The 19,866-nt window shown below is 39.9% G+C and overlaps 1 protein-coding gene and 1 long non-coding RNA gene across 2 annotated transcripts; both read right to left on the bottom strand.

The window, feature by feature from the left end:
• Positions 1–642: 642 nt before the first annotated feature.
• LOC125478172 lies at positions 643–4,287 on the bottom strand. Its single transcript, XM_048585946.1, has 2 exons — positions 1,798–4,287; positions 643–1,447 (listed from the first exon to the last, which is right to left on the bottom strand). Exon 1 carries the CDS (start codon positions 4,265–4,267, stop codon positions 3,257–3,259), a length of 1,011 nt encoding a protein of 336 aa, XP_048441903.1. The 5' UTR covers positions 4,268–4,287; the 3' UTR covers positions 643–1,447; positions 1,798–3,256.
• A 10,194-nt stretch (positions 4,288–14,481) lies between these two features.
• On the bottom strand, positions 14,482–19,182 carry LOC108867408. Its single transcript, XR_001953365.2, has 4 exons — positions 16,631–19,182; positions 15,933–16,018; positions 15,200–15,244; positions 14,482–14,772 (listed from the first exon to the last, which is right to left on the bottom strand). It is a non-coding gene; the product is annotated as an uncharacterized LOC108867408 (long non-coding RNA).
• Positions 19,183–19,866: the final 684 nt, after the last annotated feature.

Here is a 19,866-nt window from a genome sequence, read left to right on the forward strand (position 1 = left end):
GCGTACCAGAAACGATCATAACTGACAATGGCACCATATTCACGACCGATAGGTTTAAGGAATACGCGGCAAATTTGAATATCCGACTTGAGCAATCTACGCCGTACTACCCTCAGGCAAACAGACAGGCCGAGGCAAGCAATAAGGTGTTGATCGGCATTCTCGAAAAAATGGTAAGAGAGAGACCTGGGTTATGGCATTTGAAGTTAAATGAAGCATTATGGGCGTACCGAACTTCACCCCGGTCGACCACTGGAACCACTCCTTATGCGTTAACTTATGGACACGACGCTATGTTACCAGTCGAGTTGAGTATAAGCTCATTACGAGTAGTCGAGCAGAGTAGTTTGTTCAGTGTCGAGTATGGTCAAGCAATGCGACAAGAATTAGAAGACATAGAAGAAAATTGAATCGACGCGAGTAACTTATTGATAGCACAAAAGAAAATTGCCGAGCGAGCGTATAACCAGCATGTAAGACAAAAAACGTTCGGCGAAGGAGAATTGGTTTGGCAAACTGTGTTGCCTGTTGGGATTAAAGACCCCCGATTCGGTAAATGGTCGCCGAATTGGGAAGGGCCATTCATCGTTCACAAAGTCCTTGGCAAGGGGGCATATCATCTCAGAAATCGGGCGGGTTCAGTTCACAAATTGCCGATTAATGGAAAAATTTTAAAAAAGTACTATCCAATTACATGGGAAATGCAAGAGTAAGACCATTGTATTGATAGCAAAAGACCATTTTATTGATAGCAAAAGAACCATTGTATTGATAATAAGAGAACAAATACAATGATAAATTCCTAGGGGGTCGAGGGGAGGAAAGTCTCAAGGGCAGCTTTTAGCTCCAACCACTTCGCTTCGCCCAAAATTATCTCAGCCTGCCTCGTCTTTTTATTGCACTGAAGTTGCTGGATATGCCGTGCGCCGGCCGCGAAGGCCGTCAGCCGAGCCCTGTTGGCCTCGAAGTCCTTCTCAAGCTCGGAAGCAGCAGCAGACCTTTGCCGTTGAAGGTCAAAAATTTGACGTTGGAGGTCAGAGATCTGGCGATCAAACTCGGTCAGCTTCGCTTTCCTGGCTTTGATTGCCTCCATCTTAGCTCGGCCGGCCTCTTACGCGACCTTGGCAACCTTCAGGTCATCCTCGGCTTGTAGGGCTCACTCAAAGATGTGGAAGTGTTGCCGAGTCCGCTCGAAGAGGTCGGTGAGGAAGGAGATATTCTCCGTGCTTAGGTAACCGCCACTGGCAAGGTCATTAAGACACTCCCCAACGGAGTCAAGACCCTTGGATCGGAGAGCTTGGGAGGCAGTGAGAGACAGGACTTCGTGCAGCTTCACGAAGGCTTCGGCCTCAGCCATGGCTCCCGCTGGTTCGGCAGGAGCAGTAGAGGAACCTGCCTCACCGGTCGTGCTCTGAAGAAGAGCGTCGAGCTCCACTTCCCACAATGGCTGCACATGAAAGGAAAACTTTGTGAAGGAAAGTAAGACGTCGTGATATAGTGCATGACAAAAACGGATTGTTTTAGACCTGCCGAGAAGAGACTTCGGCCATGCCCTCTGGGTCATTGCTCGAACCCAGGGAACTTAATGGCCGAGCCCAGTGCCTTAGACCGCTTCACAATTCACACGGCCGATGGAGGTCATCTACATTTGATGGCCACGACGGTGGCCAGGAAATATAGACAACGCCCGTCGACGCATAAAATTGTCGGTGAAATGAACGTTCGGGCACCTGACATTTAATAGTCTTTTAAGAACATGCGTCATGAGAAAATCAGCGCAAAAGAAACAAGACTTACAAAGGCCGAGGAGACTTCCTCAGGAAGAATGGGAAGGTCTTCATCCTGCGGGTGGATCGGCGTTTCGGCCGTGGCCTCAGGATCGGCCATAGGTCTCTTGCCGCGATCCGCCGCAAAAGGACACGGTCGAGCGGTCGCCTCGACGACCAGAGGAGGATGGACGGGAGGAGAGTTGACTGGTCGACGACGGTGTTCCAGCGGGACTTCGTCGCTCTCGCTCTCGACATCCTGAACAAAAAGAAAAACATTTTGCGTTACGACTAGAAACCTAAAGAAACAAGAGTGGAAGTAGAATTATACCTCTTCCAGAATGACCGTTGGAGTAGAGGGTGCCTCGATAGGTGCAGCCGACTTCCCCACGGTAGGCGCCACGACCATCTCCGGAGCTGGAGCTGATGCGACGATTGGATCAGCCGTGGTCTCAGGAAGGGAGACGGCTGGAGGAATCGAGTTTGGAGAAGCCGGGGTAGCCGGTACAAAAGGAGAGCCGGCAGGAGCAGGTGTCCCTGTAGTGTCACTGGGGACGACATGAATCTCCCGGTCGCCCTTCTTCGCCAATTTCTTGACGCGTTTAGAAGGGCGAGGAGCATCATCCTCCGGCTCGGCCTCTCGATGAGGGCGTTTGGCGGGGGTTGTCCGCTAGGTGGCGATGGTCCTCTTCGTGGAGACCAACTTCTTCGCCCTCGCCACCGCGGCGACCATTTCAACCTTCCTCGACACGCGACCCCCTGAAATAGCAAAGTAATTAATAACAAGGACAAGTGATATAAAAAAAAAAAAAAAAACAGAGCGGAAAGACTATACCTTGGGCCGACTCCTTAGGTTGGGCCGAGGGCGCTAGTCTGGGACGGTCGCCGAAGATTTTGATCACCATGTCTTCGGTCGGGACGCCGAAGAAGTCACTGGTGTACTCCTCACACCAGTCCTCGAAGGTGTCGGTTCCCAAAGATTCAGGAACCGTCGGCCGGAGCCGGAATTTCTTGCACTTCTCCTGAAACTCCTGCTCCGATGTCTTGCATTCCCTTTCAGAGGAACCAGAAAGACGGCCTCGACTCAGGAGAGACCGAGAGGCAAGCAGGGGGACGGGGCAGCCTTGAAGGTAGCCGAGCTGCCGGGCGACAAAATGGGGGTGATAGACCTCCCAGCTGGCTCGGCGGGCGTCGCAACCAAGAGGAAGATCGCGAGCCAAAACGAAAGACCCCCAGCATTGACGGATGTCCGCATCCTCGGACTCGGCCCACGCGAGCGTTGGAAGCCTGATCAAGGCAGGGTACTCCTGGCGCCGGCATACCAGGAACTCGTCATCCGAAAGGACATCGAGGCCGAGGAAGTGTTTAAAGACCTCGTCGGCTCGGTGAGGTAGTGTCGGTCGAGAGGCCAGTTGAAGGCCAAGGGCGGCCGATCGTTGAAAGGCAGGAACCTCCGACCGAAGGGTGGAAAAGTAAACGTGCAACCAGAGTTAGAACATCCAGAGGGGTCCATTCTGGTGCAGGTCAATCTTGCTAATAGTCGCCTCGACCAAGCAACAGTAGAGATTGGCGAGTATAGCCGGGCTGAACGCCAAGGAGCGACCACTAGCCAGTGCCTGGGCCACCGGCATGTTCTCGACCAGGCATTTGTTTGACCTGGTACAACAGTTGAATTTGTTATACCAGTAGAAGAGGAAGGCCTCGTGTTCTCCCTTCCTAAGGCCTTCCTCGCCTCGGCCGGCGAAGTGAAGGATGAGAGTGTTGTAGTTGAAGAAGTTCTTGTGGAGCTTCTGAACTTCTTCCCTTGAGGGCTCCCGATCACCACGGCTTAGCGTATTGACGGCCCTTTCGTCGAATAATGCCTTCAGGTCGAGAGGAGAGGGGCATCCGGAAAGGGCAGCATCAATGGGAAGGCCGGTTGGAGAAGTCCCAAGGATGGCCGAAATGTCGAGGATTGTGGGGCCGAGAGGGCCGAAAGGCAGGATCATGGTGTTGGTGGCCAAACACCATAAACTCAAGGCCGCCATGAGCAGCTCCTTATCCATGGCAATCTCCATGGTCGACAGAATAATGGCATCGTAGATACCAAGAGCCTTCCACTCCTTGCCAAAGAATGTGCTCATTCGATCAACCCAGGTGGCCCAGGCTGTGGTGGTCGAGGGCCAGGCTCCCTGAGGTCGCGCCAGAGTCCACTTCGACCAGTCGAACCCCTGCAGCAGGGGTATTAAACACTGCTCCTTGAGAAGAGTAGTGATAGACGACGGCACTGCGTCTCTGAAAAGGGGACCCAGAATCTGGTGGGTAGTGGCCATGTCATTTTCAAATTGTAGCGTCTTGACGGCGCTCCGATCAATGAAATCCTTACATTTGCTGCCCTCGTCAGAAATCTTTGAGATAAAGGAGGCCAATGATGGAACATTGCCCGTCATCATTTCATCAAGTCTCACGGCAATGGAGGAGGAGAAGCTTGTGAGGGTGCTGCGAGAACACAAAACGGCCATAGGGTGGACTTTGGCCGACATTAAAGGAATAAGCCCTACCACATGCATGCACCGTATACTTCTCGAGGAAGGGACTAAGCCATCCCGAGAGGCTCAACGCCGTCTCAACCCGCCGATGATGGAAGTGGTGAAGAAGGAAATAATCAAGTTTTTGGATTGCGGAGTGATCTACCCTATCTCCGATAGCCTTTGGGTCTCTCCAGTTCAAGTCGTTCCCAAGAAGTCCGGAGTAACTGTTATCAAGAATGATGAGAATGAGCTCGTGCCTACACGCATTCAGACTGGATGGTGAGTATGTATCGATTACCGGAAGCTAAATGCCATGACTAGGAAAGATCACTTTCCTTTGCCATTCATCGACCAGATGCTCGAAAAGTTAGCCGGTCATGCTTTTTACTATTTTCTTGATGGATACTCTGGATATAACCAAATTGTGATAGCCCCGGATGATCAAGAGAAGACCACATTCACATGTCCCTTTGGAACATTTGCTTATCGTCGCATGCCATTTGGCTTATGCAACGCACCGGCCACTTTCCAAAGGTGTATGGTAAGTATATTTTCCGATTTTGTTGAAAAGATCATTGAGGTTTTCATGGATGATTTCAGTGTGTTTGGGAATTCATTTGATAATTGCTTGGATAATCTGACCTTAATTTTGAAACGATGTGTTGAAACTAACCTTGTCTTGAATTGGGAGAAATGTCACTTTATGGTGAAACAAGGTATAGTTTTAGGACATATTGTTTCAGGAAAAGGAATTGAAGTAGATAAATCGAAAATAGACTTTATACGTCACTTACCCTCTCCTACTTCGGTTAGAGAGGTACGTTCGTTTCTTGGCCATGCAGGGTTCTATAGGCGTTTTATCAAGGACTTCTCCAAGATGTCCAACCCTCTTTGCCGATTGCTTCAAAAAGATGTGCCATTCAAGTTTGATGAAGAGTGTAATTCGGCATTTAACCAACTCAAGGAGAAGCTAGTCTCGGCCCCCATTATTGTACCTCCAGATTGGAGCCTTCCGTTCGAGCTCATGTGCGATGCATCCGACTATGCATTAGGAGCTGTTCTAGGACAAAGAAGAGACAAGCGGCCGCATGTCATTTACTATGCCTCTCGGACTCTCGATGATGCCCAATTGAACTACTCCACGACGGAAAAAGAACTTCTAGCTGTGGTTTTTGCTTTAGATAAATTCCGTTCATATTTAATTGGTACTAAAGTAATCGTTTATTCTGATCATGCAGCTTTGAGGTACTTGCTCACGAAAAAGGAAGCAAAGCCGAGGCTTATCCGTTGGATTCTTCTTCTTCAAGAATTTGATATTGAAATCCGGGATAAGAAAGGAAGCGAGAATGTAGTGGCTGACCATTTAAGCCGAATGATCCACGAGGAGCATGAACATGCCGTACCTATCCCTGAAACTTTTCCCGATGAGCAGCTGCTATCCATTGAGGTAAGTGAACCATGGTATGCAGATTTAGTGAATTACTTGGTGGTTAAACAATTTCCAAATGAACTAAACAAGCACCAACGTGATAAGCTTAAAAATGATGCACGTTTCTATGTTTGGGATGACCCTTATTTGTGGAAGTATTGCTCAGATCAAATTGTACGTAGATGTGTGCATGATTCTGAATTTCACTCAATTCTAAGCTTTTGTCACACATATGCATGTGGTGGTCATTTTGGCACACAACGCACTGCCCTCAAGGTTCTAGAGTGTGGTTTTTATTGGCCGACTATATTTAGGGATGCTAGAACCTTTTGTATGTCTTGTGATCGTTGCCAACGAATGGGTAACATAGGTACCAAGGACCAAATGCCACAAACCCCTGTCTTTAATGTTGAAATTTTTGATGTTTGGGGCATTGATTTCATGGGCCCTTTCCCTCCATCTTATGGTTTCACTTATATCTTGCTAGCCGTTGATTATGTTTCTAAATGAGTGGAAGCAAAAGCCACCCGTACTAACGATTCTAAGGTGGTTGCAGATTTCGTGAAAACTAACATTTTTGCTAGGTTTGGAATGCCGAGAGTAATCATAAGTGATGGAGGGTCTCACTTTTGCAATCGGACCATTGAGGCGTTGCTAAGAAAGTACCATGTCAACCATAAGGTCTCCACACCTTACCATCCTCAAACAAATGGGCAAGCCGAGGTGTCTAACCGAGAAATCAAACAAATTTTGGAGAAGACCGTTGGACCAACAAGGAGGGATTGGAGCTTACGTTTAGATGATGCACTGTGGGCATATCGTACGGCGTACAAAACACCCATTGGGATGTCACCTTTTCGGCTCGTCTATGGTAAGCCATGTCATTTGCCCGTAGAGTTAGAGCACAAGGCACATTGGGCCGTGAAGACTTTCAACATGGACATAGATGCAGCGGGAGTTCATAGGAAGCTCCAATTGAATGAACTTGAGGAGATTCGGAATGAAGCCTATGAGAATGCCCGGATGTACAAAGCCAAGACCAAAGCATTCCATGATAAAATGATTCCAACCAAGACCTTCACAGTTGGGCAGAAAGTGTTACTTTTCAACTCTCGCCTACATTTGTTTCCTGGTAAGTTGCGTTCTAAATGGATTGGCCCGTTCGTTGTTACTAACGTTTTACCTTATGGTGCAGTCCACATAAAAAGCTTAAGGAATGGCGTAGAATTCAAGGTGAACGGGCATCGGTTGAAGCCATATTACGAGCATGGTGTGGGGCAAGTGGTGGAAAACATTCCTTTCCATTCCATGAGCTCAAATGAAGATTGAAGAGAGTACTCGTCCGGCTGTACGACGTTAAAGCAAGCGCTACTTGGGAGGCAACCCAATACAGTAAATAAAACTTTTTCTTGTTCATTGATTTTTTTCGATAAATTACAATTGTGTCTAAACATGGCAGAAAGATGGAGCCTTTACAAAGGTTGTGTACGTGAGGCCCCACTACGTGGCAACACTCTCGGAGCAGGAGGCATCGGAGCAGGAGGCATAGGAGCGGGAGGCACCGAAGATAGATCATTCAAGGCCCCAAACCTTGGTGGAACGCTGGATGACCCAGGAAAGAGGTGCCTCTGGAAGAAAGCTGCAAACCGTTGACGGTCATCAAGCTCATCAAGCTTCCTCTTCATGCCTGTTGAATAATTGTTGGCAAGCACGTGCAAACTTCGGTTCTCGTACTTAAGCTGTTTGATCTCCTGCTTAAGACTCTCCACCTCCGCCATCAAGGATTCAACCTGACGGGAGCGAGCAAGAAGGCGTTGGCCCATGTTGGACACTGAGCCAGCGCACTGAACACTCAGAGCCAGGGATTCTTGAACGGCCAACTCATCGGACCGTCCTGAAAGCAGCTGACTTTCTTTGGGAGTGAGGAGGTTCCGAGCCACTATCGTAGCCGTTGTGGGATCCGTCATCACAGAGTCCTCATCTGTAAGAGGGCCATGGGAAGATAAGAAAGACGGGCACCATACCTTACCCTGACGAGACGCGACCGGATCACTGCTTCGACTCAAATCTAAGCAAAGGTTCGATGGGTTGGATGAGCTAGCCATTGTTCACGAAGTTAAAAGAGAAGGGGTGGACGGAGTAGATTTTCAAAGAGCCGGAGACGAGTTTCAAGAATGGAAAATCTTCAGAGTGTGTAAGTTGGCGGTGATCGATAGCTCTATAAAAAGCCAAGGCAACGCGTCCACCGATTCAAAAAGCCGGAAGTTCATGCGTAAAGTTCGGCGACGCTTCCTCGGCTTTTCAGAAAACGCATTCAACACGTGGAGGCCATCATCGCAACTACACGTCTTGAGCCGACAAGCGCAAAGTTCGGCAACGCTTTATCTGCTTTTCAGAAAACGCGTGCAGCTTTATCGAAGAGGCGTCTTCAAAGATCGAAGAGTCGTCACTATTCCAAAAAGCCGGATTTGCGGGATCAAAATGTTTGTCGACAACGGTAAAAGAACAGTATCACCACTTGCTATTGAATTCCCTATATATGTCGACCTTCATTTTCTTTTTGGCAAGACAGAACTGAAGAAAATGCCCAACTCTTTCTCACCTCTGAGGGCGCACTCCCAGCAAAGCCTTTCGAAATACTCCATTCTTTCTTCTTCCCCAAAGATGATACCAGATGCCTGGAGTACAGATGACCCAGGAGGAAACAGCACCACAAATACATGTGCTGATTCATTCACCGCTTCTTCAAAAGCAAAGGTATCTCATATCATCAAGGGCAAAAGCAAAGGTATCTCATATCATGCTCTTTCCCTGTCTTTTCCTTTGTCCTTGATATTACTTGCATGGCAAAGTGAAAGAAGCAATCAGCCGGCACTTGGAGTCTATCTGGACTCTATTCCCTGGTTGCTTACCTAGCTTTGCTGAGCTATCCTCTAACCCTCTTCAATACGAATTGGAGAGATTGAACAAAGAAACAGATAAGAGGAGGACGCTCAGACCTTCGGGGGAGACCAAAGGAAGCCTGCTGCCCAGTTCAAGAGTAGCACAAAGGAAAATCAACGATGGGAGCAGCGCAGTTCAAGAGTAAGCCTGTGGAATCACAAAGATCCAAGCCTCACTGCAATCACCAAGGAGAAGATGGAACGAACACTCCGTAACCAGATTTGCATCTCTAAACTCTTCTCTTTGTTAGATACATTCTGCCATGTTTAGTATGTTTAATTGCTGTTTATATGTTTGTTTGTGTTTAGTGTGGTTTTTAACATTGAGGACAATGTTTGATTTAAGCATGGGGGAGTTACTAAAGTGTTTTGATGCAAATTCGTAGGGTTTTATCCACCATAACTTCAAATGTTGTTTCTTGCTGTTTTTAAGTGTGTTTAGTGTGTTTTGACTTAAAAATTCGAAAATCACATAAAAAATTTGAAAAACATGTTTTGAAAAGCCTAAAAAGAGTGTTTTGAGTCGTTTTTGTGTCATAAGTCACCTTCCAACACAATGATAAGGATTTGGTTTCTAATTGCATGACTGTTAAAAAGAGTTAGAAACATGGAGAAAAGTTTGATTTACTCTTGGTATATGTTTGGTTATGGTTATAATGTATGACTTCACATGCAATCATAAAAGAAAAAAATTAGTTATGTAACATGCTTGAAGGAAGGAACTCAAACAAACGCTACAACCCTGAGAGACTTGAGCCTATAACGTTCTTTGGAGAGTATAATCTGTGATTTCTTGTTTTCCAAAGTTGTTGCATGATCTCATTATTCTTTGCTTGGTTACTACTTAGAAGGCGTTTCATCATATAGTTCCAAATGCTAGAACTCATGCCCATTTCATTCAAAGCATGTTATTGATTTGCATAACATATATCAAGATGAAGTTGTGTAGTTGCCACCATAGCCAAATAGCCTCACTTCCTATATTTCGTATATGTTGTAAGTTTTACCCCCGTTGAGCCATGTTAGCCCATGTTCTTTGTTAACCCACTTTATCTTCACCTAACCTAGAATATGACCGTCCTTACCCTTGTTCTTAAAAGGTAGTGAGCATAACTTAAATGAATTCCTTTTGAGTTACATTATGCAAGAAAATGAGTGTGGGGGAAGGAATGCTTGTTCTTAAGTATGTTTTGAGTTTCAACAGAAAAGAAAAACAGAAAAGAAAGAAAGAAAGAAAAAAAAAAAAAGCTTGAAAAATGAAAGAATGAGTGATTGAAGAAAGGGCTCAAAACACCAATTCTGGCCCTAAATTGTCTCCCTTTTTGTTCCAAAGTTGAGTTTTCATTCAAAAGTGAATTCTAAGTTGAATCAATTGCCTTGCTCACTATTTCTTTAAGAACCTTTGTTTTCCATATCCCTTCTTTGTTATCCACACGCCCCAAGCCCCATTACAACCCGTGACTTCAATCTTGAGTGTTATGTGTTTCAATTTGTGGAGTTTGAACTTGGTATGAGCATATGGTGTCACTGGTTCTCGCGTCTAAGTAGTAGCATTCCATTCATGAGATCATAATCTAAACATGCTTATTAACTCCAAAAATTGCGTTCTTTGTGAGACATATATGTGAGTGTTCGTTTTCATGTTTACATCAATCTTCTCACATATGACTAGATTAGGGTGTGTAGTTAGAAAATCTGAGTGAAAATTGAGTGCATATCTTATAAGGAATTGAGCAAATTCTCTAAGGCATGTTACTACATTCAAAACATGGTTTTAAATGCTTAATTGTGAACTAGTATGTGGTGACTATGATTAAGAATGTACTTAAGGGTAAAGATGGCTAAATTCTGTGGGAATAATGATTTTTAACTTGTCATGTGCATTGGAAATCCCTGAAACGATTGTTGGAAGGTGTAGGTTGTGTTTTACGTGTTTAGTGTCGTTTTGTTTATTTGTTTTTATTCTGTTTTGCTCGAGGACTAGCAAAAGATAAGTGTGGGGGAGTTTGATAGGAGCATATTTAGGCGACTTACTTAGCTTGTTTTCGTGCATCTATGTTGTTAATTCATAGTTGTTTTAGTAGTTTAAGCCATTTTCGTGTGTTTTTAGGTTCATATGGCTAAGGAAGCAAAAAGATGCATTTTGGAGCATTTTGGAGCAAAATTGGGCTTGGAATGGATAGCATATGATTGGAGCCAAACTGTTGGACGAATTTGAAGGCCTTGTATTCATTTTGGACATAAAACAAAGGGCCTAGCCCATTCTCTCTTAAACCAACCCAAGGCCATGCATTTCCTTCTCATTTCCAAAGCCCACAATCACTTCAAAAGCCATGCAAAGAACCATCCATTCCATAAAAAACAATCCATCAATTCACATGCAAAACCACCATTAACACACATGCACCCAAACAAAGCCAACCTAGCTAACCCTACATGCATTCTTTATGCAACTCTTAATCATTCCACCATTCATTCTTTATTCCACAAACAAGTCACATGCATTCACACACCAACAAAACAACTCCTTTGCCGTGCATTCCCACTTCCTTTCCAAACATCTCACATGCATTTCCACCTTCATTCTTCATCATTTCAATCACCTACATGCATTAATTATTAAACTCTTCATCATTGCATCCAGAAAATGAGCAAGGAAGCTTCCCAAACACATGCATACACACACTATTTTCAGCACATACATGCATTTCCAACATAAAAATCTGCCTTGTGTCGTGCACTTTCAATGCATTTCTAGCTTTCCCTTTCATTTCCACCACTCATTCTTCATCATTTCAATCACCTACATGCATTATTTATTAAATTCTTCATCATTGCAGCCAGAAAATCATCAAAAATCAGCCAACACATGCACAAATCCATCCATGCCGTGGGTTCCCTTTGGCCCCCTTGTGCAATTCCAGTTTTCACATGTGTCCTAGCTGTTTTTCCATCATTCCTCCACACAAATGCTTAAACAAACAGCCATATGTTCCCTCCACTCCTCCTATAAATACCCTTGCATTCCCATTCATTCAAATCATCTCATTTCATACACAACACCACAACACAAACACAAAAACAGCAACCTTGTTGTTGCCGTGGGTTCCCTTCCATTTCTCCTCCATTTCTTCCATTTCCATAATCCCCCAATCCATTCAACACACCTACAACATCCCTTAGTTCTTGTGCCACAATAAAGAGGAAGATAAGAGGGCCTAAACGTTCATACAATTCACGTTTGAGTTGTTGGAATGTTTACGCGTTTCTTTGATTTCAAAGTTTAAATTCAATTCTCTTTGTTTTGTAATATGAGGAATGGAAGATAAGAGGGCCTAAACGTTCATACAATTCACGTTTGAGTTGTTGGAATGTTTAGGTGTTTCTTTGATTTCAAAGTTATGAGGAACTAAACCCTTTTTGGCTAGGGGTGATTTCAATACCATGATTATTTATGTAATATGAATTAATGAATTCCGGTTATGAACTCTTGATTCGTGAATGCAATTGGCTTAACTATTTGATGATTAACTTATTTGTGTTTGTTGATTGAGGGTCGACACTTAATTAGCATGCATGAATATGTGGCTAAAGTTTAAGAAGGTTTCACATAATCGTTACTAACTTATACTTGAAAGTAGTGAAGGTCGCTTGTCACGATCGCGTTAAGTTTAATTCTTAGCATGAGTAACATGATGTCATAGTTGCAAGTGCTTTGTCAATGCTTATGGTTTTCATTATTCTTAATGATCTTCGATTGTATCTCTATTATGATGACATGTAGGGAACTTTTGAGAATGTTTTGGGTTGTCGAATGATGCCATCCAATCCAATAATATAAGGAAAATCTGAGGGTTAACTAGTGATGTCACGGTTAATTTGGGGCATTGTCGTTCATAATTCAATGAAGGAATAACTGGAAATTGATTCATATGCATAAATATCATGTGTGGAGAAAGAACCTCTAGCTAATTCACCAACCATCTTATTTCATCAATTTCATATTTACATTCTGTCTAGTTATTCATTTGTTTCGTTATTTCAATTTTCGTCAAACCTCAATCCCCCTTTTTCTTTAATGTTCAATATAGTTAGAAATCAATTTAGTTTGTGTTTTTAAAGCATTTTGATTCTTTTGGTTTGTCTTAGTGTTTTAACGTTTAGTTTCACATTCTTTGAGTCTAGTTTAGTGTTTTATATTGTTTTTATGTTTTTAAGTCAATTTAGAAGGTTTTAGCAAGCCCTCCTAATCCCCGGTCTAGAACGATCCCTCACTTATCCATTCTACTACAATTGTCAAACGAGGGTTTAATTTGAGTGTCAAGTAATTCTCGCATCAATAAATAGACATCCTTTCACTAATGATAAATCCTGCCCATATTTTGTAAATTTGTGAAAGAACATATTAGATTAAAATATGTGGAGCGGGTATATCTCTAGTGCAAATGTCTACTTTTATACTTTTATCTCTAGTGAAAAGAAGCTAGTTTATATATATATATATATATATTAGTAATAGCGAATTCGCCTAAAGAGAAAGCCTAGTAAAAATTGTAATTAAATGTAGAACGTCAATAAAACAAAGTTAACAAAGTACTAATTAATTTTACATACCTTTGAATATTTGTGTCTTCATTGCTTGAAAATGTATTTGTCAACGTTGTAAATCCCTTGATGAATTAGCTTTTTTTTTTTCCTAAAATTGTAAAATAAAGTGTTAAAAAAAGATTGTATGGCACTTAATAAATAATATATAATAATTAGTTGAGATGGAATAATATATAATAATTAGTTGAGATGGATGGAAAAATGGAGTCATACATAGGATGAAAGAGCAAAAACTAAATTTGAATATAGGAAATAAAAAAACAATTTGTAATTCATTATCATGCATTGTTATCTATTTTATGCTAAACATAAAAGATAATGTCTATTAGTAAGAGTGAAGCTAGTGTTTTGGAATGGGTGTTCTAGACGCTAAAGAATTGAGAAACTGAGATTAAGAGCAATTCTGATGACGGAATTGAGAATTAATAGGTATGTAATTAAAAAGTTATCGTATTGCTAAGTTTGAATTTGACTAATGATAGGTATATATAATGAAATTTTTTTGCCACAAAATGAAATCTGAACAGAAAGCATGTAGTCAAGTGGGAAGCAATGTTAATTTGAAACAAAAAAAAAGAATTCAAATAAAGATGAAATGCCAATTAAAACTTAAATGGAAAAAGGATAAAATAATGCCTCAACATATTATAAATGTTTCTCTAAAACTTAATTGAGAAGATAAAAACAGTGACCCACTTTTTGTTAACTAACATCTCTGCAACAGTTTTAGCATAAAAAAATTTGCCTTGCTGGCTAAATTTTTCAGCTAATCAAATTGCTAAGCAGCATATATATAGCCAATAAATAAGATAAATTGGATATTTCATGTATACTTAATATATTAGAGTATAAAACTTAGACCAAATGAGCGACCTTTAGGCACTTAATCACATCAGGACATTATTTTAACAAAAACAGAAAAATATTGCATGAAATATTTTTTTCTGCGGAAAAAAATAAGGAAACAGGGGAAAGCAAAAGCATTTCCCCCTATACATACTTGCTAAAAGTTACCATAGGAAACCACAACATATAAAAAAATTTACAACATATTGATAAAAAAGACCATGTGTCAATACACTTTAGCTAACCATTTTCTGGGCATAAACAGAACCACCACTGACTAAATAATAATGTTCTGCAAAACTAACATAATACTACAACTGTAGAATAAGAATAAGTCACAAAAATACATGACAATAACAGAAAGTGGAAAACAAAGAAAATTGAAAGGAAACCAAATAATCTCAACTAATTGAACACCTAATTTCTGTAAATCCAAAACTAATAGCTCCTTATACATAGTTGCCAACTTATTACAATAAACCACAGCAATGCATAAAAAGCTTTACAACACGTTCTAATTAAAATCTAAGGAAAAAAAATGTTAAGTTTTTTCCATTTTAAAATCGAAGAAACAAAACCCACAGATTTAAATAACCATGTGCATCTTACCCTCAAATGTTTCATAAGCACAAAAACTATCTAAGATGTTTTTCTCCCTTTGCAAATGCAACCTACAAAACAAGTCAAGCAAAAATTAAAAAAAATAAAAAACGAAAGGGTAATTAACAAAGCTCAAAAACCCTAGCACAAAAATGTCATAAACAGGATAAAAATGGCCAGCAAGTCTAACTACGACAGATAACAGTGTAAATGTTACTAATATAACTTGTCACACATAATAAACAACACTATTAAACTGGAATATTAATCCAGCAGATTTATATACCATTATAAATGATATCAAAATGAGCTGCAATACAAAGCAGTGAAGATTTATACCCACCAGATCCTTCTCACAGTCCAAAATCCAAATAAAGACTTCAAATCCATAAAATTACAATGAAATTAATACCATAATGTACCAAACAACTGTAAAAAATAAAATGCACCAAAGGCAAACATGAATTCAACAGGCCAAATAAGCAAAAAGATTCATACCTCAATTGAATTTTGAACTTGATTCTCTCGCCAAAAAATCTTAATCTACAAAACCAAATTAGTTTTATTAATAATAAAGTAACACGATAATGCATCAAACAACATTGAAAAATAAAATCTAGTAAAGGTAAAGATAAATTCAACAATCTAAATAAGCGCAAGCATTGATATCTGAACTGAATTTGCAGGTTAATTTTGTCGTTTAAAAATTCTGATCTACAAAACCAAATCAGTTCTATATTAACACCGATAAGTTAAGAATTGATATGAAAAACAAATCTATAATTGAGGCCTTAAAATATATTATAAGATCAATTAATACAAAGAAAGAAACAGTACCACACTCACAACCTTATATTTTCACCAGTACATATGCATATTGCTCCAGGTTGTTAAATCAGATCTTAAAGACCATGTTCCTAACACCAGAACTAACGACTTGAGAATCATATGAATTATAGCCAAGCCAAACCAAACCATTTAGGTTGTCAATAATGCCCAAATAAGCAGTTTAGCTTGGTTTCTTGAGTAGATCAGGTTAGTCAGGTTGCTGAAGAAACAACTACACACCAATTCTCAAACTGCACAGCTACTAAATTACAATAGTATTGTATCGATGACGGAAAATGATCTCTAGAGCATCTAGGTACCCAGGCTTTCAATTAAAAAACTTATCCAATTGAATTCAATTAAAAAAAATGATCTCTCAGATGAGTTATGACAGAAAACATACCAAAGGCAGTGGAAGCAGTACATCGATGTCAGACATGAAACTTAGCTGATTCAACTAAGCGGGCCTGCTAACCAGAATGCTCAGACCTGGATCATATTTAAAAAGAAACCCATAAATCATCATGATCTCAATTAAATATAATCAAGATAAGAACAACATAACAGCCACAGATCACATAATCGAAAAGAAATTTCGCAAGTCATCCACAATAATCAAAAGCTAAATTAAACCCAAAAATTAATCATGATCATCCATTTGTATTGCTGGAAATGTTTAGCCCTTAATTAAAACACCAAAATTAAAAATTCCTCACTCACAGTACAAAACCGAAACATACAAAGCAAAACCCAAAAATTAATCATCATTATTCCTCTTTTTTTTCATTTTTTTTTTTAATTTTGAGGGAAAAATCGAAGCACAAACAATCAAAAAACCCAAATAAAAAAAAAAAAAAAACAACAAAGAGATAAATTATATACTTGACCCAGAAAAAGCTAGGAAGAATAAAACCCTAAAACTCAAAGAAAAATGTTTCCTGCAACCAAAATACAAAATTAGAGATAACAACAAGACGTAGAGCGCGAAAAAACAAAGAAAACGCTGGGCCAAAAAGCCAAATAGCCCAAATTCACAACAATCAATCATAAAATTCTCTTCCTAACCAAACAGAAAATAAACCAACACATGAATCAACATACCTGAACGGGAGCGATTCGTTTGTGCAAAACAGGGGAAAAAAACGCCAAACACCTTCGAGAAGATCCGATCGGAACCGAAATCAAAAGACAGACGGGAAAACTAAAGAGAAACGGAATGACAGAAAGAAAATAGAAGAGGAAAAGAAAAAGTCGAAGATGCTTCCGGCATCTTTACTATAAAACACAACGTGGCCAAAGCTCAACCAAAAACACCAAAAAGCACCTTTCAAATGAGAGCAACAGCTGCAAACAAAAATGAAAGAGGGGCAAAATAGACAATTTATTGCACAATCCCACCAAAGTCCAAAAACCATAAATAAAATGAGGGTTAAAACCGGATGGGCACTGTTAATGAACAGTACCCATCCGTTGAGCTTTAGTATATATAAAATAAAATGTTGAGGTTCTATCCCAAACCAATTAGAAATGAGAAGTTTCTTGAAAGTCGTTGCAAGGTTTATTAAATCTCCGATGTAGGACTCTCCCTTTCACATCCACACAAGCGAAAATTAGAATATTATTTGGCCACTAAGTACATGAGCTTTCCATAGATGTGTTTGTTGACGAATATTTAGATTGTTCTTGATTTACGGTGATTCAATTAATTGGCTGACTTGTGGCTAATATTATTGAGATATATATGATATGTATATCTTACATGTGGTATCAGAACTGATAAAATTTAGACCATTGAAATCATAAATCTTGTTCAAGATCAAATTTCCATCTAAATTCCAAGCTTTTGTCGAACCCAGAAAGAATTAAAGGAAAGACACCGTTTACAACTCAAAACGACACCGTTTAAAAAAAAAAAAAAAAAAAAAAAGGGGGGGTGCGAAAGAGACGTCAGTGGTTTTTTAAATTTTTTACTGTTATTTTCTGGGTTTTTGGTTTCTTTTCTTTCTTGCTTTTGCTAAAAGTTGTGACGATTGAGAAGTTTTGTTTCTTCTTTCTCTTGACCACGACAATCCTCATTAACATTCAAACAAGAATATGCAAGTGCTGAAGGTACGTTTTGCTTTCTAATTCTTCAAAACTTTGGTTAAATAATTAGTTGTAGATTAGGAATTTTGGAATTTGACAGCAACATTGAGATGATTTAATTTGTTTGTAGATAACATCTGCAATTGAATATTGCTGAATCCAAATCGTTATTTTCTAACAAATATTGAACTTAAGTTGTAAATATAAATTGCTTCCATTGCTATAAATTAGTGTATGTTGTTGGTTTCATTGATACTTTCTGCAGAAATTGGATACATGTAATGAATGGCCTAAGAAATTCTTTCTCTTGGACATGGATCGGATCTGTGTTTGTAATTCCTTGTGAATTGTTTATTCTGTAAGTGCCTGATCTAAACATGTTCAGTGACTATATATATGATTAAATTGATTCACATTCAGAATTAAAAGTGTTGGAATTGATAGAAATCAAGAATCTTGTTAGATTCAAAGTCTTGATTTCATTGCTGTCATTCTGCATTTTCACTTAAAACCATCAACTTGGCTGCTGTGCTTGTACTCAATGGTGGAAGCAATTATAGAAAGTGGAGGAGAGAAATTGAGTTGCTTTTGATACTAAATAAGTATGACAGAGCACATCAGCTCTTACTGGCAAAAGTACCAAAGCTGAAAAGGTGGAGTTTGAATGAAGGGCTAGAGCAAACAAAGTTGCACTTTCAATATTGGAAAGTGGCATGACTGACACTGTGCGTGGGGGTATTAAGAAATGTGATATTGCAAAAGATTATCTCATAGCAATTGGGAACAAGTTCAAGGAACTTCAAAATGTTGAAATAGCTTAGTACATGACTCTTCTCACCACTTACAAGTTTGAAGGAGGAGGATCAATCATAGATCATATAATGAAGATGACTAATGCAGCTGAGAAACTAAATTCATTAGATATGAAGTTTTGTGAAAAGCAGCTTGTATTCATGATACTGCAAGCATTGCCCTTGAAGTTCAGTCAACTAAAGGTCCCTTACAATACTCAAGGTAAAACGTGGATGGTGGATAAACTTATAGCTCAATGCGTGCAAGAAGAAAACCGACAAAACCAGGACAAAGGCAAAGAAGCTTATCAATTTGTGCAATCAACCAAAGGAAAGAAGGAGTTTAAAGCAAATTCGGGTAAAACTTCTAAATCCAACTTCTCTGATAAGTCTATTATTTCTGCTAAAAGTTCCAGTTCCTGTAAGTCTAACAATTTTAAGAAGAAGGCTAAGAATATTGATAAAATTAGATGTCATCACTGCAAAACCAAAGGACACTGTAGAAAAATTGTGAAATATTCAAGGGTTGCTTGAGGTCAAAGGGTAGAACTGATGTTTATATCTGTGAAGAATCGAATCTCATTGAAATTCCCGCAAACTGTTGGTGGTTTGATACTGGTGCATCTGTCCATTTAATTAATTCATTGCAAGGTTTTAAGAAACAAAAACAAACAAATTGTTATAATGTTTTTGTGGGTGAGGGAACCAAGGTTTCAGTTGAAGCTGTTGGCACTGTTAGACTCAAATTTGCAACTAATTTTGTGTTACAATTGGATTATGTTCTTTATATGCCCTCAATGAGGAGAAATTTGCTTTCTGCTGGTTAGTGTTTCCGCGAGTACATGAGCATTCCATAGATGCGTTTGTTCACTAATATTTAGATTGTTCTTGATTTATGGTGATTCAATTGGCTTACTTGTGGTTAATTTTATTGAGATATATATGTTTATATGTATATCTTACAAATAATAGTATTGCAATTTTAATAGCAGTGAAGTACTGGTAAACCAAGGTGTAATCGAAGTGGAGCTTATAAGTGTAGGTTTCACGTACCCTTGTTTAGTATTCCCACTTCTAGATGATTTGATGCTAGAACTTGTGCAATGATGATTACTAAAATGTACGTATTTTATTTTAATTTTATTTTTTGAAAACTTTGACGGTACACGGAGAATTTTATTGATATAAAAAAATAAGGTACACCTCATAATACCACTGATGCGAGAATTACTTGACACTCAAATTAAACCCTCGTTTGACAATTGTAGTAGAATGGATAAGTGAGGGATCGTTCTAGACCGGGGATTAGGAGGGCTTGCTAAAACCTTCTAAATTGACTTAAAAACATAAAAACACAATATAAAACATTATTTAATGCTCGAAGAAAGCAAAACTAAAAATAAGAAAGATTAAGACTAAGACTTCAACGAAATAGGGGGGAATTGGATTTGGACGAATTTA

This window comes from the organism of the source record quoted next, unplaced genomic scaffold (genome assembly GCF_019419815.1).
Source record: "Pyrus x bretschneideri cultivar Hongxiangsu unplaced genomic scaffold, Pyrus_bretschneideri_v1 Contig239, whole genome shotgun sequence".
Taxonomy (NCBI): Eukaryota; Viridiplantae; Streptophyta; class Magnoliopsida; order Rosales; family Rosaceae; genus Pyrus; species Pyrus x bretschneideri.